This window comes from Megalobrama amblycephala, linkage group LG7 (assembly GCF_018812025.1).
Source record: "Megalobrama amblycephala isolate DHTTF-2021 linkage group LG7, ASM1881202v1, whole genome shotgun sequence".
Classification (NCBI taxonomy): domain Eukaryota; kingdom Metazoa; phylum Chordata; class Actinopteri; order Cypriniformes; family Xenocyprididae; genus Megalobrama; species Megalobrama amblycephala.
In genome coordinates this window covers 15,196,110-15,219,716 of record NC_063050.1, presented here as the reverse complement: position 1 = coordinate 15,219,716, position 23,607 = coordinate 15,196,110, and the positions used below count along the sequence as shown (strand labels likewise).

The following is a 23,607-nucleotide window of genomic DNA, read 5'->3' as shown; positions in this document are numbered from 1 at the left end:
CTGTGGAAGCTAAAGTAAAGACAAACTCTCTGACATCCTACCAGTCTCACATCCATTTCACTGAGTATTGTTTTACACTTAAAGAAATAGTTCCAATCATGAAATATTCTGTCATCATTTACTCATCCATAAGTAATTCCAAACTTGTATGACTTTCTTTCTTCTGTGGAAGACAAAAGCAGATGTTTAGCAGAAAGTCTCAAACTGCTTTTTTCCATACAATGAAATGTTAATTTTAGATAGTAATAAAACTCTCTTTCTTTGCAGGATAAAGGAGGACTCAGTGACACCACAGCAGTTACAATTACAGTTGAAGATTTTGACAATCTAAACCCTTTTTTTGATCACAGTCTCTACAAGGCATCCATTGAGGAAAATCAGGTAAATGACGTCATGATCAATACTTTAAACTCATGTCTGATCAAACAAATCAAACCCTCCATGTCTTTTCTGTTCATACACAGGTAGGACAGTTTTCAGATGTCACTCCTGAGGCCATAAAAGCTCAAGATGGCGACACGGGCATCAACGAGACTGTAGTTTACAGCATAACAGCAGGTACTGATAACAGAAGATTAAATGTTAAATAACAAATGTTAAATAAAAACTAGATAAGAAATACTGATTTTATTCATATCTAATAATTTATATTCATTAGATTTATTTATATTAATACATGATAATATGGAGGGATGTAAGAAGGATGTATATGTATTTTTTTATAGCCCATTCTCACCAAGAATGATAACTATATTAGCATCCACACTAGCGAACGATATCATTCTGTTTTTTTTTTTATCATTTTCATTTGTTTTATAAGCGTGCACTGCAGTTTTGTCATCTGACACTTTAAATGCTCGAGCTCTTTAAACCAGGATGTTTTTATCATTCATCAGCTGGAATATCTTTCTTAAAGTAATCATTTCACTGTGCCAATATTGTTATAGTTGTGGTGTGGACTCGTCTATTCTTTTATATTTAGAACGATATTTGGAATCTTAATTAGTCCCATAAGTAAAGTTACATATTGTTGATCATCTTTTAATTTTGGACTTACAAATGTGTCATGTGCTTGTGTCCGTTAAGTCCATGAGACCACGAGGTGTGTCATTCATTTTAGCTTTGCTAGCAAGTAAAGTGCACATCGAGGGAGCATAGTGACCGCAAAGGGGGTGCTCGCAAGCAGCCTTCTGACACCTAATGTCAAACGGGACATCCTATGTTCTTGTGGACTTAATGGACACCTGCACGCTGTGGCCATTGTAAGACCACAAGTGCACATGAATTTTGGGACAGGGCCAGATTTTATGAACGAGTAACTGAATCATTGACTCACCCGATTAATTCAAAAATGGTGAATTATTCAAGAAAGAAACACTGCTGTGTATTGCTGGGAGACTCAACTTTTTTTTTTTTTACTGTTTTCATTTTCAAAATAAAGCAAAAACAGTCAAAAATGACAACTTTGTGTCTAAATATAGTCAGTTCATATTTTCAACTGTTGTATCCCATTTTGCAATCGTGCTGATATTCGAGAAAATAAAACTTGCTTGTGTAATATTCCTTAATGTTATAAAATAAACACAAAACACAAGATCTCATACAATGGCAATTCATATCTTGAATTTTAGGGACATCTTTATTAATTTTGGTGGCATTTCCGTTGGTCACTCGCCAGCACTGACATGTTAAAGATGTTATTGATATTTGCAGTGCAATACTTTACAGAAAGGGTAAAATTAGACTCATTAGATCTAGAATTCTGCTTGCTTTAAATCAGACACAGAGATGAAGCAATGCGGTAAGTTTACATTTATTTCAATGAATTAGTGAGTGAGAGAGAGAGAGAGAGAGAGAGAATTACCTGCATCTGTGAAGCATCTCTCTACCAGAAATAAAGCTGTAATTTGAATCAACTGTGAGTTTAATTCAAAAACAGTGACGTTACCTTATTGTGTCTGAAAATGTAGTGATTAAAGGTGATAAAGAGGATCTTTTCGTCGACTGAGAATCCAAAGACTGTTAGTGAGTTTTTGAAATGAGCGCATGTGTAAGAACAGCCCCCCTCCTTAAGGGGGAACGTGTAAGGAAACCGGCATTCGCTGTGTCGTGTTAGTGGATTTATTATGTCGGACTCAGCTCAGGTAACTCATAATCTGCAGTTGTTACTCCTGTCTCCGGACAAAAACATTGCATGCGGCGCCTGTGGAGTGTGGAAAGTTACTGGAGCGCGCAGCCGCGCTCGTCTCTCACAAGGAACGTCACGGCAGTGATTGACAAGCCAGAGGGCCAATCGTTTACGCGATGATCGCGTAAATGATTGGCTGATGTTTTTAAGGCCCTACCTCGTGCATAGATGATGTATATTAATATTATTCCTTTCAGTACACCTAATAAATAGTCTTTTATCAGTTAGTAAAGACGAATTTGACGAGTTTGAAGTAATTTTGCAAAAATGTATAAAACAAAACATCCTCTTCAGCACCTTTAAGACTAAGCTCATTTAAAAGTCACGGGACAGCTTTAACAACAAGATTTTGTGCTCCTGAATGTTTGTGTGTCTGCGCAGCATGATCTCCAAACTGTATGAGTGATGAGTGTGATTCTGATTTAGGTTTCTGATAATAACACAGCAAATATCCACATCTCTGTTCCAGTCTCTCCAAATGAATATCAGAGCAACTTTGTAATCGATGCAAACAGTGGAGTCATCTCTGTGACAACGGCACTAGACCGAGAGGAAATAGACCAGATAAATGTTAACATACAGGTATCAGACGTTTATTATGACCTTTATGAATCTGAAGAGATTTCAGTATTGTGTTTGTTTATATTTTCTCTTCATGATTTCTTTATAAACAGGCAACTCAGCAGGATGATGCCAGTAAGACGGCTAACGCTGTTGTGTCCGTCACCATTGAGGATGTGAATGACAACCCTCCGAAATTTGACCAGGATGAGTACACCGTATCTATTCTGGAAAATTCACCTCAGGATCAGTTTGTGCTTCAGACTAGAGTCACCGATCTAGACCTGGTACTGTTCCTCAAAACATCACTGTCTGTTTGTTAAATAAATGAATAATATAAAATTAAAAAATTAAAAAGTAAAAAAAAAAAAGTCTATATAATTTATGCAGATTTATAATTAAATTAAATTTTAAATTAAATTAAGTTTTTGCAAATTTGAAAATATGACAGACAAAAAACTTACTGACTTACTAGTGACCCTACACTCTCAGAAAAAAAAGTACCAATTGTACCTTTAGGGGTACAATGGTACAAAGGTACAAATTTGTACCCTTGTGATTTGTACCTTAAAGGTCCCGTTCTTCGTGATCCCATGTTTCAAACTTTAGTTAGTGTGTAATGTTGTTGTTAGAGTATAAATAAAATCTGTAAAATTTTAAAGCTCAAAGTTCAATGCCAAGCGAGATATTTTATTTAACAGAAGTTGCCTACATTGAACGGCCAGTTTGGACTACATCCCTCTACTTCCTTCTTTAATGACGTCACTAAAACAGTTCTTTGACTAACCTCTGCCCACAGGAATACACAAGAGTTGCGTTTGTAGAGTGTGTTTGTCGCCATGTCGTCGAAACGCTGTTATTTTCATCCCGCAGTCCAATCACCGGGTCTGATTCCGGCTCAAATTGATAGGGTAAAATTAAAGACATGTTTACAATAACACTGAGCGCGTGCATCTCCACGTTATGGTAAGAGGCGTGACCTTTCCGGGCAAGGAGCGCTAAACTGCTGTCGAATCACAACACAGGAACCACTGGAACAATCAGAACTCGTTACCTATTTCTGAAGGAGGGACTTCATAGAACAAGGAAGTCATCAGCCCGTTTTTATGACAGTGGAAACAGCGGTATACAGATAAGTAAATTATGTGAAAAATACTGTGTTTTTTTACACGCGAAACATGAACACGTTATATTGCAAACTATAAACACAATCAAAGCTTCAAAAAACCACGAAAAACGGGACCTTTAAGAGACCAGTTTTGTACCTTTGGTGACAAAAATACAAAAATTGAGCCTTCAAAAAGGGTACAAAATTGGCTTTGACAGCGTACAATCGCAGTGTTAAAGTTAATGAGATAATTGATTGATGATTGAGTGGTGATTGACAATTAGTGGTGACACCTGATGTTAATAAGTAGAATCGCTGAAGAAACAACAAGAGAAAAAGAGAGACACAACAACTACAACTGACTTCCAGCCATTAACCTCTTAACTGTCACGATCCCGTTGGCGGGACGCCTCCCAGCCAGCACACCTATGTAGGGCCCACATGGTTTAGCCCAGATGAAATGAACATTGTTCAGAGTGCACACTACAGGCTGTTAAATGTAACACTGAATCAGTGTTGAATTGAATGAGATAATTAAGTAATTAATTAAGTGATGATTGAGAATTATTGAAGATAGCTGCTGTTAACAGAAAATCAAAACACTAGAACTAGAATTGACTTCAGTCGCAGCCTTAGATAAAAGAAGACATTAAATCTCTCCAGATCTCAGCAGAGGATTAAACAACTCCATATACAGAAGCTCTTATTGAGAATTAAGAGAGAGAGTTTTTTTCTTGTTGATGTTTTATTGAAATTTGTTTGAGGGTTTTTATGTTACCATCATAGTGATCAGTGTTTTCTTTAGTTGTGTAGTTTGACTTGTCTTTGTAATATTAGAGTTTCTCTGGCTGCTGTAACTGAATTAGTTATAGCAAGAAAAGCAAGAGAAAACACAATCAGATGATGTGGCTGCTTCATGATAAGAATATAATCATTGTGTAGTGGCTTAATTCGCTGAGCTTATGATTGAATTTAATATGAGCAATATCTTATGAACTTTGTTTTATTTACTTTTAATCAGAAAAGCTGAATGAGTTTTAAAACACATTGTACACTAAACACTTTAAAACTCCAGCAGAACTTCCTCACACACAGACATCAAGAATCAGCGTATGAATCTCAACAACGGTGACATGCTTCATGCCACAATGCTGCTTTTTTTTCATGATGCACCCAGAATGCATTGCGGCATGAAGCATGTCACCGTTGTTAAGATTCATTCGCTGATTCTTAATGTCTGTGTGTGAGGAAGTTTTGCTGGAGTTTTAAAGTGTTTAGTGTTCAATGTGTTTTAAAACTCACGCAGCTTTTTCTGATTAAAACCGTTTTATCATTGTATTTCTAGAAGAGATCTAATACAAACTTAACATTTCATTCATATAAAACTCTGTCATTAGATCTGCGAATTAAACCATTATATGACAATTATATTCTTATCACAAAGCAGCTGATCACATTTTGTCTTGTCATTATTACCATAACAAACAGCTACAACAGCCACAGAAAAACTAACACTAAAAAAGTCAAGAGTAAAACTGACTAACTAAAGCAAAGACTGATCTCGATCATGGTGACGTCAAACCAAACTATTATTTTCAACAAATCATCAACATCTAAACCTCTGGTAATTCTCAATAACAACTTTTGTAGATGTTTGTCAGAAATAAAGTCAGTCTGGTTAGTAATAAGTGAAGCTGGTAATGCTGTTTGATCAGATCTTCAGAGATTTAATGTCTTTTATCTTCAGTTGATTTCATCTAAGGCTGTGGCTGAAGTTGTAGTTCTTGTTGTTCCTCTGTCCTTCAGTGATTCTGCTCGTTATCACCTAATTATCTCATTAACTCCAACACTGATTCAGTGTTACATTTAACAGCCTATAGTGTTCACACTGAGTAGTGTTCATTTCATCTGGGCTAAACCATGTGCTAAACATGGGTGTGCTGGTTGGGAGGCGTCCAGCCAGTGGGACCGTGACAGTTAAGGGGTTAAGGTACAAATCACAAGGGTACAAATTTGTACCCTTGAGGGTACAGCCCCAGTGACAAGCCATTGTACCCCTAAAGGTACAATGTTGTACTTTTTTTCTGAGAGTGTATACTATGGTAGCTCCCAGCATGCATTGCGGCATGAAGGATGTCACCATTGTTGAGATTTATATGCTGATTCTTGATGTCTGGGTGTGTCAAATTATGTTTTCCAAAGCAGACATATGGAAACTGCACAAGACCTAAATAACCTTCATATTAATCATGTAAACTCCCATGTAATGTTTTGTCAAGTCAACATTCCAAGTTTGTTTGATGTACAGGTACTTACCTTTTCTAGTTTTCTGTCTGATCAGGAAGGATTCTCTAAAGGTCACTTCATCATGGATAGCGATACCTTCAGTATCAACAGTCAGGGAGTAATATCACTCCGGAGTGACGCCACCTTAGATAGAGAAACTGTAGACAATTACAATATAGAGGTATAAAGCAATCACATTCTTAAAATCCTATTACAAAACTATTTACGAAATGTTCAGGATGACTTTTCATTCTGAATGGGATGCTTGTATTGTCTTTCTCAGGTAATAGCTGTAGACCAGCCTGTCGATGGTTTAAGCTCCACAGCTCAGGTCATCATCTCTGTTTTGGACGTCAACGACAACAACCCACAATTCCTTCCTCTCCCAGAGCCCATTGAGATTCAGGAAGGTCCGTACACCCCCTCATCACCTGGAGAGGTGTGTGAAATCTTAGTCACAGATGCAGACATTGGAGACAACGGACGTGTCACCATCACTACATACTCACACAGTGAAATATTCAGATTCAGAGAGGTGAGGACCTTGACCTATAAACATGGCAATGTATTGTCAGGTGTTCAGATCTTATTTAAATAATAATAATAAAAATTCCTTCTGCTCTTTAGGATGGGACTCTACTAGCTATCAGTGAGCTGGATCGAGAGACACAGGATTTGTACGATGTGATCATTGTTGCTGTGGATCATGGGATGCCACAGGGAAATGTAATTTCTTATTTTTTTATGATTTCCCTGATGTCACTGTGTACTTCAATACAGTTTTGTGATTGTACTAATTGGTACATTCTTAGTCACAACCTCAGCCAGCATTCCCTCAGTTTGTTCACGGACTAAAAGTGCATATTGCAAATGTAGGAAACAATCGTAAGAAAGTTGAAAGGTTGTTCTGCAGGATCAGGGTTGTCTACCACTGCTTTAAAGCAGGAGTTCTCAACACTCCTCCTCAATGTCCACTTTCCTGCAGGATTACTAGAGTTATAGGCAGAGTTTGATAAAGTTTGGAGCTAAACTCTGCAGGAAAGTGGATCTCAAAGCCAGAGATGAGAACCCCTGCTACAAAGGTTACATCCCTAAATGACAAATATAGCAAACCCCAGACAGATGTATTTATTTATTTCATGCTGATGATCTAAGTGGGCTGCTCTTGACAATGAAGTTGCACTGTGGATCCAACTGTATGTTGATATTAAAAGCTTTGGATTTCTGACACTAATAAAGTCATTAAGCTTGATCTAGACATTGCAAATATGAACTTTTGGACTAAGTCTACAAAAGTGTTGTTTGGTTTCATTTTCTGCAGAGCATCACCACAGTGAGGGTCAGTATCACAGATGTCAATGACAACGCTCCAGTTTTCAGCTCCGACGCCTACAGCAAAAGCATTCTGGTTAAAGACGCCAAGGTTGGAGAGGTGCTGCTGACGCTCTCGGCCACAGATAAAGATGCTGGAAACAACGCACTGATTAGCTACAGGTAAGCTTAAGACTAAACTTCCATTTCTTTAGGATCAATAATATGAAGGAAAAACTATAAACACTCTTACCTACATGACACCTTTAAGACAGATGCATGAATGTTGTCTTTCTGTAGTTTCTCTGAAGTCTCCTCAATGGTCGCACTGGATGCTGAAACAGGAGACATCACTTTGACCTCTGACCTTAGCGGGGTCACAGAAGACACGCTGCTAACCCTTACTGCTATAGCGACAGATCATGGAACACCACCAGAATCTGATGAAGGTTTGGGTTTGGTTTGCATAATTTCTTTAGTGAATCTGGTGTTAAAACAATGCAGATAATGTTAGTAATTCTTATTTGGAGCAGTTCATTCCCCCTGCAGTAATTAAATTTGATTTAATGATTTCTTCTGATTTCTTCTCTCTGTAGCCGAAGTCTTGATCTACTTCAAAATTACCACTTTCACTGAGAGTGTGGGTTTTGAAAGCTCCTCCTACAACTTCGCAATTAAAGAGAATGAACCTGAGGCGTCAATAGTGGGCAAGGTCAAGGCATTAACAGGTAATCCAGTGGTTACGGTCAGATATAATATGAAGTCACACAAGGATGTCTTCTCTGTGGATGGTGAGGGAACCATAAAAGCTCTCAGACCTCTGGACAAGGAGGAAGAGGAGTGGTACATCCTCACAGTAGAGGCCATAGACTCCAGAACTCCTCCAAACACTGCAGAGACAATGGTACTATTCTTACTTCAAATTAAGACCAGAAACAAACTCTACACAAGTACACTATTTATGTTAATACATGTATATATTAGAATACAAAATGTTTGCATTCACATACTTATTAAGAGTATGTTTCTGGCCTAAGATTTACTCTTCAAGTATGTCAAAGCCAAAGTTTCTCTTTTTAAAATAAATCTGGCATAAATAATTTGATTTTCTTTCTCTCACAATCTTCAGGTCAGCGTTCAGGTTGAGAATGTGAATGAAGCTCCTGTGTTTGATGCTGAAATATATAAAGAAGAAATTTTCAGTATCTCTCCATACAAATTCTCTATAGTGAAGGTCCAGGTAAGTGTGTTCGGCATAGATATCAGATATAAATGCAGTGGATGTACTCTATTTTGTAATTAGATGGCGTTCACTAAGCAAACATCACTGTTACTGTTTCTGTTGCTATTGCTCATACTACAGGGCCAGTGATTTGTTCAGATGCTTAACCCTAAGTAATACATTTCAGCATGTAACTCATCCCATGCTATCAGTGCTTCAGACATATGATTCCTCAAATCATGGGTCTTGTTGAGGAGATGTGTGCTTAATTTTGTTCTCCTGGCATATAAAAATGTGATGTCTGAAATGTTTCCCTACAAAGCAGTTAAGAAACTCTTTAAAAGGTTCTATACAGAACCCTTTACTCAATTTTATAGAACCCTTTTATATAGGGAGAAATACTTAAATGTTTAATGGGTTATTTTTTTTTTTTTCTATTGATAAAGTTTACGAGCTGCTTAATTCATAAAATGTAATTAAAATTATAAATTAATTTATTAAATAAAATGATTCATAAAATGATGGAATCCCCTACACAGTAAAATCCCCAGAGTTAAAGTTGATTTAATCTAAGGCTGTGGCTAAAGTCAGCTGTAGTTCTTGTGTTTCTCTTTTCTTCAGTGATTATGCTTGTTAACAGCAGGTGTTCATCATTAATGTTCAATCATCACTTAATGAATTGCTTAATTATCTCATTAACTTTAACTCTGCATAAAGTGTTACTTTAACACTATTTAGAGAGGGACCAAATGTACTCTGAGTAGAGCTGATTTAACTCTGGGGATTTTACTGTGTATATAGGTATATATATACGTGATGTGCATGTTGTTGTTTTTTGGGGGGGGGGGGGGGGGGGGGGGGTTTGTAGTAAATGTGGTTGAAATGTGTTTTTTTGTCCCTCAGGCATCGGACCCTGATGTGGGCGAGAGCTCAGAACTGCAGTATTCCCTGCAGGAGTCCACAACTCTGCTGGATGTGGAGACAAACACTGGTCAGATCTACGTACTGGATGCATCTAGCTTTGGAGACAATCTGTTCACCTTTCATGCTAAAGCCACTGATAAACATGGACTGTCCGTGACCACAACAGTACAGGTGAGAGAGAGAAAATAAGAGAAAAATTTACCAATTTAATTTTCTTTGAGAACTGAGCAGTAAAACAGAGCAGTCAATGCGAAGAGTTCTGGGGCCTCATTTATAAAGTGTGCATACGCACAGATTTGATCTTAGAGTGTGTGTACGCTAAAATCCACGGCAAAGTTCATATTTATAAAAATGTTCTTTGACATGGAAAAGTGCTTTCCGCCACATCAGGGTCTGAGCAGAAGTACGCACTTTTCCTTGTGGCAGAGTCGGAGTACTGCAGGTATTTGGAAATCTATAAGCAGCAGCAATAATAATTATAATTATAATTATTATTATTATTATTATTATTATCCTGATAATAGTTATTGTCCCTAATAATAATAATTTATCCTGACAGATAAATCTACTCTAATTAAATTAGAATAGATAAATGTCTGTCACCCATTATTTTTATTTTTACATGTGCAAATATCAGCATAGACAACAGAACATGAGCATAATATCAATATATATATATATAAAATAAATAGGTTTTTCACAAAATATGTTTCACTTAAATAATTAACAATGATATTAATTAGGGAGCATTTACTAGGCCATTCAGATCTGAAACCATTCTGCTGCGCACAATTTCAAGATCATTTGTGATTTATAGATTTCACAAGTGAAAGAGAGGCGTATGCTCGTTTTTTGTTTTTGTTTTTGCGTACGTTAATTTTTCGGAATCACAGTTACACACATTTGAGAAATGATCTTAGATCAAACATAGGACAGTTTCTACAGAACATTTTATAATTGAGGCCCCTTGTGTTTTCCACCTGCAGATCGCAGTGAAACAAAGTGTACATCGAGACAGCGTCTCAGTAATCTCTCTAAACCAGCCCATACACATAGTGGAGAAAAAGATACCAGAGATGGAAGAGTGAGTAATCATTATTGAAACATGTTATTGAGACAGAAAAAGAGCATTTCCATTTATGAAGTTAAGCGTTAATGTGTTTTGATCTAAGAGTGTAAGTGGAAACATGTTTAATGAAAAGATAAAAATAAATTTAAAAATGAATTATTTTACTCACCCTCCTTACTAAAAGTTACTATGTCTAGAAGATGTCTTTTTAACGTCTTTGTCATAAAAGTCATACATTGAAAAGACATCCAATGAGGAGCCAGAATGAAAGTTTTTATGACGTCTTCTTTTGACGTCTTCTGAAAGTCCATTCATGGAACCTCCATACAAGGTTAAAAAAAAGAAAGAAAAACTCCATCCATAGGCAGTAAACACACGTTCACACCTTTAGACATCTCAGCATCTGTAATTCACACATCTTTGGATTGTAAGGGGAAACCAGATCTGAAGGAAAGACTTTCTATTTTTTTTTTAATTATTCTCCAATCAAAAAAAAGACGTCATAAAAACTTTCATTCTAGTTCCTCAGTGGACGTCTTTTCAATGTACGACTTTTGTGATAAAGACATTGAAAAGACGTCTTCTGGATTTGTTTAGTAGGTCATGGCATTCATAACCTTGTCAGCAGCCATATCACCCTGTAGCCCAAGACTGGTTGCCCACTGAAGCTAAGCAGGGCTGAGCCTGGTTAGTACCTGGATGGGAGACCTCCTGGGAAAACTGGGTTGCTGCTGGAAGAAGTGTTAGTGAGGCCAGCAGGGGGTGCTCACCCTGTGGTCTGTGTGGGTCCTAACACCCCAGTATAGTGATGGGGACACTATACTGTCAAAAAGCACCGTCCTTTGGATGAGATGTTAAAACGAGGTCCTGACTCTCTGTGGTTGTTAAAAATCCCAGGATGTCCTTTGAAAAGAGTAGGGGTGTAACCCCAACATCCTAGCCAAATTTACCTATTGGCCTCTGTCCATCATGGCCTCCTAATCATCCCCATACACTGATTGGCTTCATCACACTGTCTCCTCCACCAATAAGCTGGTGTGTGGTGGGCGTTCTGGCGCAATATGGCTGTCGTCGCATCATCCAGGTGGATGCTGCACATTGGTGGTGGTTGAGGAGATTCCCCCTTCAATATGTAAAGTGTGTCCAGAAAAGAGTTAATGTAAGGAATTATTATTATAACCTGTGTGTCTGCTGAAACACAAAATAAAATGTTTTTATAGTTCTTTCCCACACAATGTCATACAGTAGTGATCATAGCTGCTTCAAATAAGACAAAAAAAAAATTATAATAAAAGTAGTCCATATAACATGTGGGCTGTATTTCCAAGTCTTTTTAAGTCACTTTGTCTGTAGAACAGACTGAAATTTACACCATTTACTGAAAAGCTTCTTCTCTAGTAAGTTGTTAACTCAGCATATCAAGTTAAAGAACTAGATCGATGATGAGCAAAACATTGTTTTAAGCCAGTTCAATAATTGTTTTTTCTGTTTTACAAACTGGACTGAAGAGGCACTTCTTGCTACTTCCTCTTATTGTTTTGTGTTCTTTACACCATCTGATAGTGTTTTATTTTCTCAGATCCATGGAGAAAGTTTTAGGCTGGACTGTGAAAATCCTCAGTGTGAGAGCTGAAGATGGGATTGAGATGCGCACCATTCTCAGAGAATCTACAGACAAAACTTACGTCAGTTTCATTGCCATGGACTCCAGTGGAGCTGTCATCAAAGCCACAGAGGTCAAAGAGTAAGTTGAACGAATATCAGTTTATTTAGACTCTTCTAATGTGAAAGCTGTTGTGGAAATGTGTAAGTAAACAGAATAAACAAAATACTGTATACAGGTTGACTGACCTAGCACTATGTGAAAAAACAACCCAGCAAATGGATTAATGTATAAAACCCAACAAGCTATCAAGTTGTCAACATTTGAAGTGGATAAAAAAAGTTAATGAAAGTTGTCCTTAGAAGAAGGTTTTAACTTTAAATTTAACTTTGATTAAAGGTTTTGATCCACTTCAAATGTTGACTAATATATATATATATATATATATATATATATATATATATATATATATATATATATATATATATATATATATGCAGGTGCATTAACAAAAATATAGAAAAATATATGAAAAATAACTGTTTGTGCATTAACAAAAAATATACTGTACACATTTCACTCTGGTCTGCTAGCCTGAATTCTACTGTATATAATTAGGATGAGAGTGTTAGAGGACAGCATCTGAAATATGTTCACTCCCACAGGAAACTGAACACTGAGCTCAAAGCTTTAACAACTGAACTGGAGAAGGTTTTTGGTCCTGGTTTGGAAATCAAAGTGGAGGACAGTCCTGTAAACCCTGAAGATCCCGGTCAAGGAGTCACAATCGCTCTCATCGTTGTCAGTGTTCTGCTGGTTATAAGCATTGTGACTTTTTCATCGTCGATTATGTATCTTAAGTAAGTTCCTATCTATCTATCTATCTATGTATCTGTGTGTGTGTATACAGGTTTATATTATATTGTGTGGTCCAAATGGTCCCCACAAGGATAGTAAAACTCTCTCTCTCTCTCTCTCTGTGTGTGTGTGTGTGTGTGTGTGTGTGTGTGTGTGTGAAACAGAATAAACTTTGTTGTGGTCAACTGAATTCCAAAATAATTCTTAATTGAAAAATAAACTTAAAGTCAACATGAAATCAGAATTGATTTTTATAAAATTAATATGTTTGGTGAGTAGTTATAATAATACATATTTTTTGTTGTCTCAGGAAAAAGAAGGACACAGATTCTGACAGACAGAGTTTAAATTCTGACATTGATTTACCTGAAAGGAGATTCAGTATGAGCAATCCTGCTGACTTTAACACGTAAGTGCCAAAATATTGTTAAAGATCAGATACAATCAGTTAAACTCATTTTTGAAAAGATTGTTCTCAAATACAAAATCTGCATTAGTTTCCATGTATTTATATGCATTGGTTTGTTCTGAGATGTTTGACTAAACATGTTTCTTCTTTTGTTAACAGAATCCCAGAATCCAGAGAGGTAAAGCACCTTGCTGTAACCCATAATTAATCAGATATAATTTTGTCATTAACATGGAATCTAAATTCTTATTCATATTTTGTCCTGTGTGTTTTGTGTGTTTCCCAGGTTGAGGTTAGTAACAGATCAAGACAGAGAATCTGAGAATGGAAGTGATATCAGTGGAAACAGCATCTCTGCCCTCTGAAAACTCCCTGATGGATCAAAATTCCTCACTTCTTCTCAGTAGTGCACAAGACTTCATGAACTTATGTCTTGATTATGACACATTTACAGCCCTAATCTGAAAGGGTAATGTGTTATGACTATTTAAACAATGTCTTTACTACCTTTCTGCACCTTGAATGACGGTAATTACGTTGCTTTCTATGGGTGATAAAAAAAAACCTTGGATTTCATCAAAAATAGCTTTATTTGCGTTCTGAAGATGAACGAAGGTCGTATGGGTGTGGAAAAACATGATGGTAAGTAAAAAATGAAAAAATGAAAGAATTTTCCTTTTTAGGTGAACTAACCCTTTAAACTAGAGATGACTTTGTAGGCAGGATTTTAAGGGTTTAGTTCCCAACATGTTCTAAAGACAGAAACAGGCTCTGGGCTACAGCGTTACAGGATTAACATCTTTGATCATGTGCACTCAGGTCCAGGATCAGCTGTCATGTGACTCACAATGATATCCCAGCTAACAGAATGTTGTTATAAGAACGTTCTCTAAATATTCAGTGTTCTGTTAGCTGGGCTACTCAAGTCACAACAGATACAACACAGGGTGAATTCCCTTCAAAGAGGCGAGCATCACTGTACTCCACTCATTATGTATTACTGTCTCATAAGTGACTATAAGAAACACCCGACATGAAGCCACACACATTACTGACACTTTTTTTCTGAATTGGAGTGTTATTTTTGTAAAGCAGAATTCATAATGAAAAATAGTTAAGACATGTAGCAGTCCTGTAGCGCAAACAGGAAAGCATGGTGCTTGAAATGCCAGTCACTGGATTGATTCCCAAGGAATACGTGAATTGCCAAATGTGTAAATGTAAATAAATATAGATGTTTTTCAAATGTAGCCTCTGTGTCTTTAATTCACATTTGGAATTTGGTTAAAACTAACAAACATTAAAAATGTGTTATGTTTGGGGTATTTAAATTAGTTAAATTTCCAGGTTCAAGAAGACCACTACAACAGATGTTAGTTTATTAGGCTTGTGTAGGAGATACCCATATTTCTATGTAGAATTAACGGTTGTTTTTTTAGTACACAGTACAAAGACAGTTTTATTAACCATAACTACTGGCAAAGCCAAGCCTGCAACCTGAAAAAAAAAAAGAAAAAAAAACGCAATGCTTTTGTGAGGAAATGGTATATCATTTAATGAATCGACAGCCCATAATTTTGTTCATTTTGGATTGATCTATTTTTAGAGTTTACACTGAAAAACTGCTGTTTTATAAGAAAAGTCACAGACAATTGCTCGACAGGTATGATTCAGATTACGGAACGTCTCATTCATTTCTACTGTATCCACGGACTCTCATGGGGCGGTTTCCCGGACAGGGTTTAAATTAAGTTTAAACTATGGAGTCTTGAATTAAAATAAACCAGATTTATTTAAAACCAACTGTGCAAATATGAATTAGCATTAGAGAGACTGCCTAGAAAACATGGAATGAACCAAGAAAAACTTAAAATTTCTTGGAATTGAGAAGCAAATCCACGGAAAACAATGGCAGCAGAAAAAAGACTCCAATATAAAAACGTACCTGTTATGGACAGAAGGTTAGGAGACAACAGGTTTGCAGATATTATGTTTATTGACAAACAGCAGTGACACACAGATGAGCAGGTAAGTGAATGAGATACTAGGTCTTTGTAATGGCGAAACTGGAATACTGATACTGTCCTTTGTCTTACAGGTTGATGGATCGTGGATGGCAGGAAGCAGAGTGGAGAAGTTGACTCACGGAGACAGTAGGTGAACTCACACACAGATATTCTGGCACAAAAACTGGGGAAACACACTGGAGTAGAGAAGGTAGGTAACAACGATGGCTTGGAGCATAACATGAGTTGGTATCAACGAGACCGGACACCTTCCAACCAATGCCTCCATTCTTCGAGTGCCAATTTGATGACTAGCAGTTCCCTGTTGCCAATGTCATAATTTCTTTCTGCCGGGCTGAATTTGCGGGAGAAGAAGGCACATGGATGGAGTCTGGCTGGATTCTCCTGCTGCTGGTGCGCTGGTGAAGGCTTCCTTTAAGGTGTTGAATGCTTTGTTGGCCGCTGGTGACCAGGACAGAGACTTTGGCTTGTTGCGAAGGAGACTGGTAAGTGGATATGCTATGGAGCTGTAGTTCTGGATGAATCTTCTGTAGAAGTTAGAAAACCCGAGGAACCTCTAGAGCTCTTTAATGGTGGATGGAGTGGGCCAGTTCCTTATAGCCTCCACCTTCCCCTCGTCCATCTGGATGCCACTGCTGCAGATGTTGTATCCAAGGAACTGCACTGAGGGTTGGTGGAATGAACACTTTTTCAGCCTTGAGGAACAACTGGAATTCCTTCAGGCATTGCAGGACCTCCGCAACTTGGTGGCGATGTTCGGCCATGCTCCGGGAATAGATCAGGATATCATCGATGTAGACTAAGACGAACTTGTGGAGGAATTCCCGGAGCACCTCGTGGATGAAGTCCTGGAATATGGAGGGGGCGCTGACCAGGCCATATGACATAACAAGGTAGTCGTAGTGTCCAGTAGGGGTCACAAAAGCCGTTTTCCACTCAATCCCCACACGTATCCGGATGAGGTTGTAAGCGCTGCGGAGGTCCAACTTAGTGAATACAGTGGCACCGTGGAGATGTTCTAGAGCCGCTGGGACGAGGGGAAGAGGATAACGGAATTAGACAGTTATCTTGTTCAGAGCCCGGTAATCAATACAAGGCAGCAAGCCTCCGTCCTTTTTGGCCACGAAGAAAAAGATTGAAGCAGCAGGGGAAGTGGAAGGGTGGATGTAACTTTGGTGTAAAGCCTTTTCTATGTACTCCTCCATGGCCTTCTGCTCAGGAATGGATAATGGATAAATCTTCCCACGGGGCACTGACTCACCCGGAAGCAGATCGATGGCACAGTCCCATGGCCGGTGTGGAGGCAGCTTGGAGGCTTTCTTCGGGCAGAAAACATCACTAAAGGGGGCGTAACACGAAGGAATATCCACAGATTGTTTCTCTTCAGGACTTTCCATGGATGTCGAATACACAGGAAGTGACTCAGGATGAGGAGCTGGAGGTTGAAGCATGTGAGAAAAACTTCGCCCCACTTCAGGATTTATTCGGTGGTCCACGAGATGATGGGGTTGTGCTGCTCCAACCATGGACGCCCTAGAATCACATCAGCGGTGGAATCCTCTAGAACCAGTAGATGTTGGTCCTCCACATGAAGTATTCCGACCTGAAGTTTCACTGGACCAGCATACTGATGAACCAGTTTACAAAAGAGTGGTTTGCCAGTTACTGAGTGGATCTGGTAGGTGGATAGTGTTGAAGTTGTCTTGGTCTTGAGCTTGAGCTTGAGCTTGAGCTTGAGCTTGAGCTTGAGCTTGAGCTTGAGCTTGAGCTTGAGCTTGAGCTTGAGCTTGAGCTTGAGCTTGAGCTTGAGCTTATGGCAGAGAGCACCAGAAATTAAGTTGCCAGCTGACTTGAAGTTGAGGAGAGCCTGGAATGGAAACAGTAAGCATTACGACTGTGGTGAGTGGCTTCATTTTCTTAATGGAGGGAATAATAGCACTCACCATGGGCCGAGGAGGACAGGTGGGACATGTGATTGCTTCATGTTAAATTGACTTGAAATGATTACTAGAACTCACTTGATGTTTTCTTTTTGAAATAACATGTTTCAGTCAAGTAACCAATCAAACAGGACTTTCACTTCCCATCATGCTTTGCACTGGGCTGAATTGGGAGAGTAAATGTTGAAAAAGTGTTATTTTATGCATTTTTTTTTTTTTTTTTTTGAAAAATGAGAATATGGAGAGATGTCTTACTGTTTAATGTTCTATTATGTAAACATTTTTCATTTTTGATATGTTAGTGTTTTTTGGAGATTACCGTTATGGTGAAGTGTTGAGCTTGTGCTTGGGTTGAGGACCTGCTAACAAGAATTGCTTTTTTTTCCTTTTTTTTTTTTTTAAACCATGAAAGAGGTCAGCATTTGCTTTAGTTGGGCTCTTGACTCTTTACCTTTTATTATTAATTTTTCTTTGGCTGCTCCAACTTTGTGTTTGTAAAGCACATTTGTTATGGTCAGAGAACGTATGATCAGATCACAATATAGTTTGATGATGATTTTATCATCATGTGATGGCCTGATGTCGTTTAGAGTCTAAATCTCTGACTGTGTGCCTGATGTGTAGCTTTAGTATTAATGATTGTAATCCTGTGATTTTACAGCTTGAGATCCAACAGCAGTATGATTAGGGATGGGTATCGTTAAGGTTTTAACGGTATTACTATTACCGATACTGCTTATCGATCCGGTACTTTAACGGTATTCTTATCGGTACTTTTTGTTATATATATATATATATATATATATATATATATATATATATATATATATATATATACAAGAGCTGAATTTACTTTGCTTTATATTATATGGTGTCTGGTATTTTTGGTGTTTTATATAAGTGAAGTTCCTAAACGTAATTTAGGGAGGAGCAAGCCTATCATATAAGCCCATCATATGAGCGAGCCCAGTATATAAGCAGCTGCTTATCTCTCTTCAGTCTTAGCTGTTTCAGCATCCCTCCACCTCCCCAAACTCCACCTTCATTTCAGGTACCTTGCCCTAAGTAATCACATCCTATATTTATTCACTGGGGGGTGTATCAGAGCTCGAGTTGAAGATGCTTCATCGAGCCCCTCCTCAGTGGACAGCAAGCCAAATTAGCTAACCTAATACCCTAAAGATTATATGGGCAAACGAACTCGTTAATATACAGTAAGAACATGAACAAAGAAACAAAGTAAAACAAACTGACATATACAATAAAACAAAGATACAAATGAAATAAAGTGTGTTCAGGTAAGTATAGGCCTAGCCTATAAAAGAAATCGAAGTAAAGTAACCAAATGTAAAATAACACTGCATGGTTTTCACAGTATAAATTAATAGATTAATGCTTATTAAATCTAACTATATTCAGATGAAGAGCTGTAAGTGATTTTCTCTTTGCATTTTCTTGTTTGTTGTTTGATTAACACTGATGGCATAATCCTCAGAAGGTGACTGCTGTCACTTTAAGACAATAGATATTAACACACATCGGATTTTCTCCCAGCTGTTCATGTACACTTACGATATAAACTGCGTTTAAGTAGCTAAACACGCACTAATCCGGTTATTTTAACATATTTTTGTGTGCATTTGATCGTTTGGACGTGCACCTGAAGCCCAACGTGTAATTTGTTTGTCTATTTGCGATCCGTTTTGGAGCGCGCGCACACACAATTCAGCCTGAGGAACAGCGTCTCTTGCGCGGATTACTGTGCTTTCAACGTTTTAAAACGTTGATAATTATCAAACATTTACTGCAATTTAGCACAGCTGTGAATAAAAGGTGTGCTAGACGAAACGCGGCTAGTTTTTAATAGTTTTACCTCAGATATCTTCTTTCTGATCCTTGGAAGCCAAAATCGAAATCAAAAATAAGCATAATATCACAGGCCTAAAGTGTAAGCAGACGTTTAGTTGTTTAGTTCTCCCTTTATCGTTCGTCACCATTAAACAGGGCTTTCATGTGAGCGGCTGCGCGCGCTGTAGCTCCTGAGCGCGTGAGCGCGATCTCTCTTCTGGATTGCGAAAGCAAAAATGCATCATACACAAATGTCCTAATATTATTGCATACATACACAGCTGGCGACTCTGGCGAGATAGAATTCGCAAGGTAATGTCTATATAGCAATAATAGTGTACGTGTATTTTCTTCATAATTTCTCCAGTACCGATAGCAGAACCGTTAATGTCAGAGCTTATCGATACACCGGTCTTTCATAATTTAGCCCCGGGGCCAATATAATACCGGGTTTCGGTACCCATCCCTAAGTATGACCTTTTTTTTTTTTTTTAAGAATAATACATTATGCACTGAAGCTTCAGTGTAGTGATGGCGAGATGAAGCCTCGTGAAGCATTGAAGCTTTTCAGCCATGTGGTTCACAAAAGGGTTCATTTCTCGAGGCTTCATTGGCTCACAATACTACCTGGTGGTCAAAGAGTGTAAAACAAGCAGATACATTACAGATGACCTGATGTGATCTGATACACACTTTATTTTGCGCCAGTTAAGGCTTAGAAATAACGGTGAAGAAAAAAATCAATTTACACATAGACTAATATATTTATTTGAATGTAATGTGTATTTTCTGGTTGTATATAATTACTGTTTAACATAACTGTGTAATAAACATATTGGCTTCAAATGAATGGGGCTATCAAATGTGTGTAAACAAATTCTTTAGTCATAACAGGCAGGAGAGGGGCGATATTATTATTCTAAAACCACAAATTCTGAGGGGATCCCATGGTTTTTATGTCTGTCAAAATGTCGCGCCAAGATTTGAACCGCATCCTGAACCAGTCAGGCAAAAGCGAGGCTTCGAACGTCATCAATGGCGTCATTAATCTAAGGCGACACAAGCCTCGATTCGCGCTTCATTGAAAGCTCCCGGGATTCTCCACGCAGCAATGCATGATGGGAGCCATGGATGAGTTTTGATTGGTGGCTCCCATCATGCACTGCAACATGAAGCACTTTGTTTGATTGTCACCATTGTTGAGGATCATATGCTGATTCTTGATGTCTGTGTGTTTAAAAAAAAATCTTTAGATTATAAAAGCTCTGCTGGATCTCAAGAGGTAACAGAGATTTACTATAAAGAAAAAATATAACATCTCTATCACCAGTTAATACTGGATGTGACCAATGAATCTGACCATTTCACAATGAGAAAACACAACCATTATGACTGTGCTTCCCAAAGCACTGTAAATCTAAATTGATCAACTTTGGCTCACAGCACTTTTGGGAAACACAGCTCAGATCACAGTTTCTCTGGCCATAACAAAAGTGCTCTACAACCACAAAGTTAGAGCAGCCAGTGATAAATTAATGTTAATAAATAGAGTCAAGAGCCCAACTAAAGGAAATGCTTTTCACCATCATGGTGACTTCAAACTAAACTTTCATTAAAACATTAACATCTAAACATCTGTTAATTCTCAATAAGAACTTTTGTTGATGTATGACAGAAATCAAATCAAACTAGTTAATAATAAGTGTAATAATGTTTAATGGCTGGAAGTCAGTTGTAGTTGTTGTGTCTCTCTCTTTTTCTCTTGTTGTTTCTTCAGTGATTCTGCTTATTAACATCAGGTGTCTCCACTAATTGTCAATCATCACTCAATCATCAATCAATTATCTCATTAACTTTAACACGCTTCAGTGTTACTTTTTAACACCCGGCAAGATGGACTCATATGGAATGTTTAAAAATGTGTTTAAAATTAAATGTTGTAAAATGTGAAAATGAAAAGGATTTACTAAATTCTGATTTTAATTCAGTGTGTGTGTGTGTGTGTGTAAAATATATATATCTCATTATAGTCAACGATTGTACGCTGTCAAAGCCAATTTTGTACCCTTTTTGAAGGGTCAATTTTTGTACTGTTAAATAAAGGTACAAAACTGGTCTCTTAAGGTAAAAATCACAAGGGAACAAATTTGTACCCTTGAGGGTACAGCCCCAGTGACAAGCCATTGTACCCCTAAAGGTACAATTATGTACTTTATTTTCTGAGAGTGTATTAAGAGTACTGCATTGGGATGGTTTAAATCCTATTTGGCTGAAAGAACTTTTTCGGTTCATCTTGGAGACTATGTCTCCTCAACTGCTGCATTCACATGTGGGGTCCCCCAGGGCTCCATTTTGGGGCCTATTCTGTTCTCCCTGTATATGTTCCCTTTGGGACATATTTTTAGGAAATTTGGTATTTTTTTTCATTGTTATGCAGATGACCTGCAAATTTATCTGCCCATGAAACATAAAGACACCTGCTCTTTAGCGCCTCTATTGCAGTTTTTTTGAAGAAATTAAGACCTGGATGGCACTAAATTTCCTTAATTTTAATGAAAAGAAAACAGAAGTGGTGTTGTTTGTGCCAGGGGGAACCTGTGAGTCAGTAGACCTAAACCTCGGTGAGCTGAATCCATATGTGAAGCCCTATGTAAAAAATTTGGGTGTTGTTATAGATTGTGATTTTAAATTGGATAAACAGATTAATTTAGTAGTTAAATCTTGTTTCTTCCAATTGAGACAACTCACCAAGGTGAAACCTTTCTTGTCCCCTAAAGACTTTCAAAAAGTTGTTCATATATTCATTTCAAGTCGCCTTGATTATTATAATAGCCTTTATTTAGGTATTAGTCAGGCCTCTCTCTCCAGACTGCAAATGGTCCAGAATGCAGCAGCTCACCTATTGATGGGCACACAAAAGCGGGAACATATCACTCCCGTTATAGGATTCCTAAATCCATTGTAGGATTCATTTTAAAATTTTGGTGCTTGTTTTTAAATCTCTTAATGGTTCAGCACCAAGTTATCTTTCAGATTTGATTAATCTGTATGCTCCGTTAAGAGCACTAAGGTCTGCTGACCCTTTGCTTTTAGCTGTTCCAAGGGTAAAACTGAAGAGCAGGGGCGGCCCCGAAGCTCTGGAAGAGTTTGCCTCTCTACATCAGACAGGCTCATACACTTCAGGTCTTTAAATCTGGCCTAAAAACTTATTTTTATAGTCTGGCATTCAATGCTATGTGAGAGCTGCTTTTTTTTTACTGTTTTATTGTGTCTTAGTGCTTTTCTTTTATGGTGCCGACTGTTTGTATTACTGATATATATATATATATATATATATATATATATATATATATATATATATATATATATATATATATATATATATATATATATATATATCATCGTGTAGTTTTCACCAAAGCTCACACTATTTTGCTGTAGATCATTAAACTGTAACGCTGCCTCAGAAGTCTGTCCAAAATCAGTTTCGCGAGGTGCCTTCATGCACAAATGCTGCCTGCAAAGACAACAAGTCAGCTGCCTAAGTTTTCGGATACACCACTTGTCTGCTACAGATTCATTCAGGCATTGATAGTGTTGCCATAGAAATGTGTAATAGAGTACCTCAGGGATGACGCATTTTTGTAGGCAAAACCCGGAAGCGAGTTAGCATTTTAGGGCTTCCGGTTCCAACGCCATAAAGTCTATGGGTTTTTTGAATGGGTTTTTGCTAAATCGCCTGAAATAAGGTCTGTGGTTAACAAAGCCTCTAAATACTTTCACGTTTTGATCTATGACATAAAACACACCAGTTATAACCCGCTTGTGATTTTTTAAACTTTTACTGTGTCTTAAAATCAGCAGTTGCTAACAAATTGCTAAAAGGGACTACTTCCTTTGGCGGGGACTTTAGACGTCATCATTAAAAACGGGACATTTGGACAGCATTTCTCATGAAAAAGTGGATAAGTATTCATACACAGCGCAGATCATAATCAGCGAGCATGTTTTTAAATAAAGTTGTTTTCTAAATAAAGTTTGAGGAAGCTTGGTGGTGACGATGTTGATCATGGTGTGCTGTAGTCCATTTATAGCCTACTGTTAGCTTTTTATATCTGACGACTTTATTTAGGCTTCAAAATGTATTTATTTTGTTTTAACTTGTAAAGATTATCTTGATAGACAAAACGTGTAAGTGTCATAACCCTTTGTTAAACACAGAGCTTATTTTCTGCAATTTTCCAAAAGTCTAT

General features: G+C 37.6%; 1 protein-coding gene across 1 annotated transcript in view; it reads left to right on the top strand.

The window, feature by feature from the left end:
- Positions 1-14,779, top strand: part of LOC125273125 (protocadherin Fat 1-like) — a 184,278-nt gene extending 169,499 nt beyond the window's left edge. The window contains exons 20-29 of the mRNA XM_048198393.1: positions 7,755-7,903; positions 8,051-8,358; positions 8,584-8,694; positions 9,580-9,771; positions 10,587-10,684; positions 12,249-12,413; positions 12,938-13,132; positions 13,441-13,539; positions 13,699-13,717; positions 13,826-14,779. Coding sequence (XP_048054350.1) covers positions 7,755-7,903; positions 8,051-8,358; positions 8,584-8,694; positions 9,580-9,771; positions 10,587-10,684; positions 12,249-12,413; positions 12,938-13,132; positions 13,441-13,539; positions 13,699-13,717; positions 13,826-13,861 — 1,372 coding nt within the window. The 3' untranslated portion in view covers positions 13,862-14,779. The remainder of the gene's footprint in view (positions 1-7,754; positions 7,904-8,050; positions 8,359-8,583; positions 8,695-9,579; positions 9,772-10,586; positions 10,685-12,248; positions 12,414-12,937; positions 13,133-13,440; positions 13,540-13,698; positions 13,718-13,825) is intronic.
- The last annotated feature ends 8,828 nt before the right edge of the window (positions 14,780-23,607 follow it).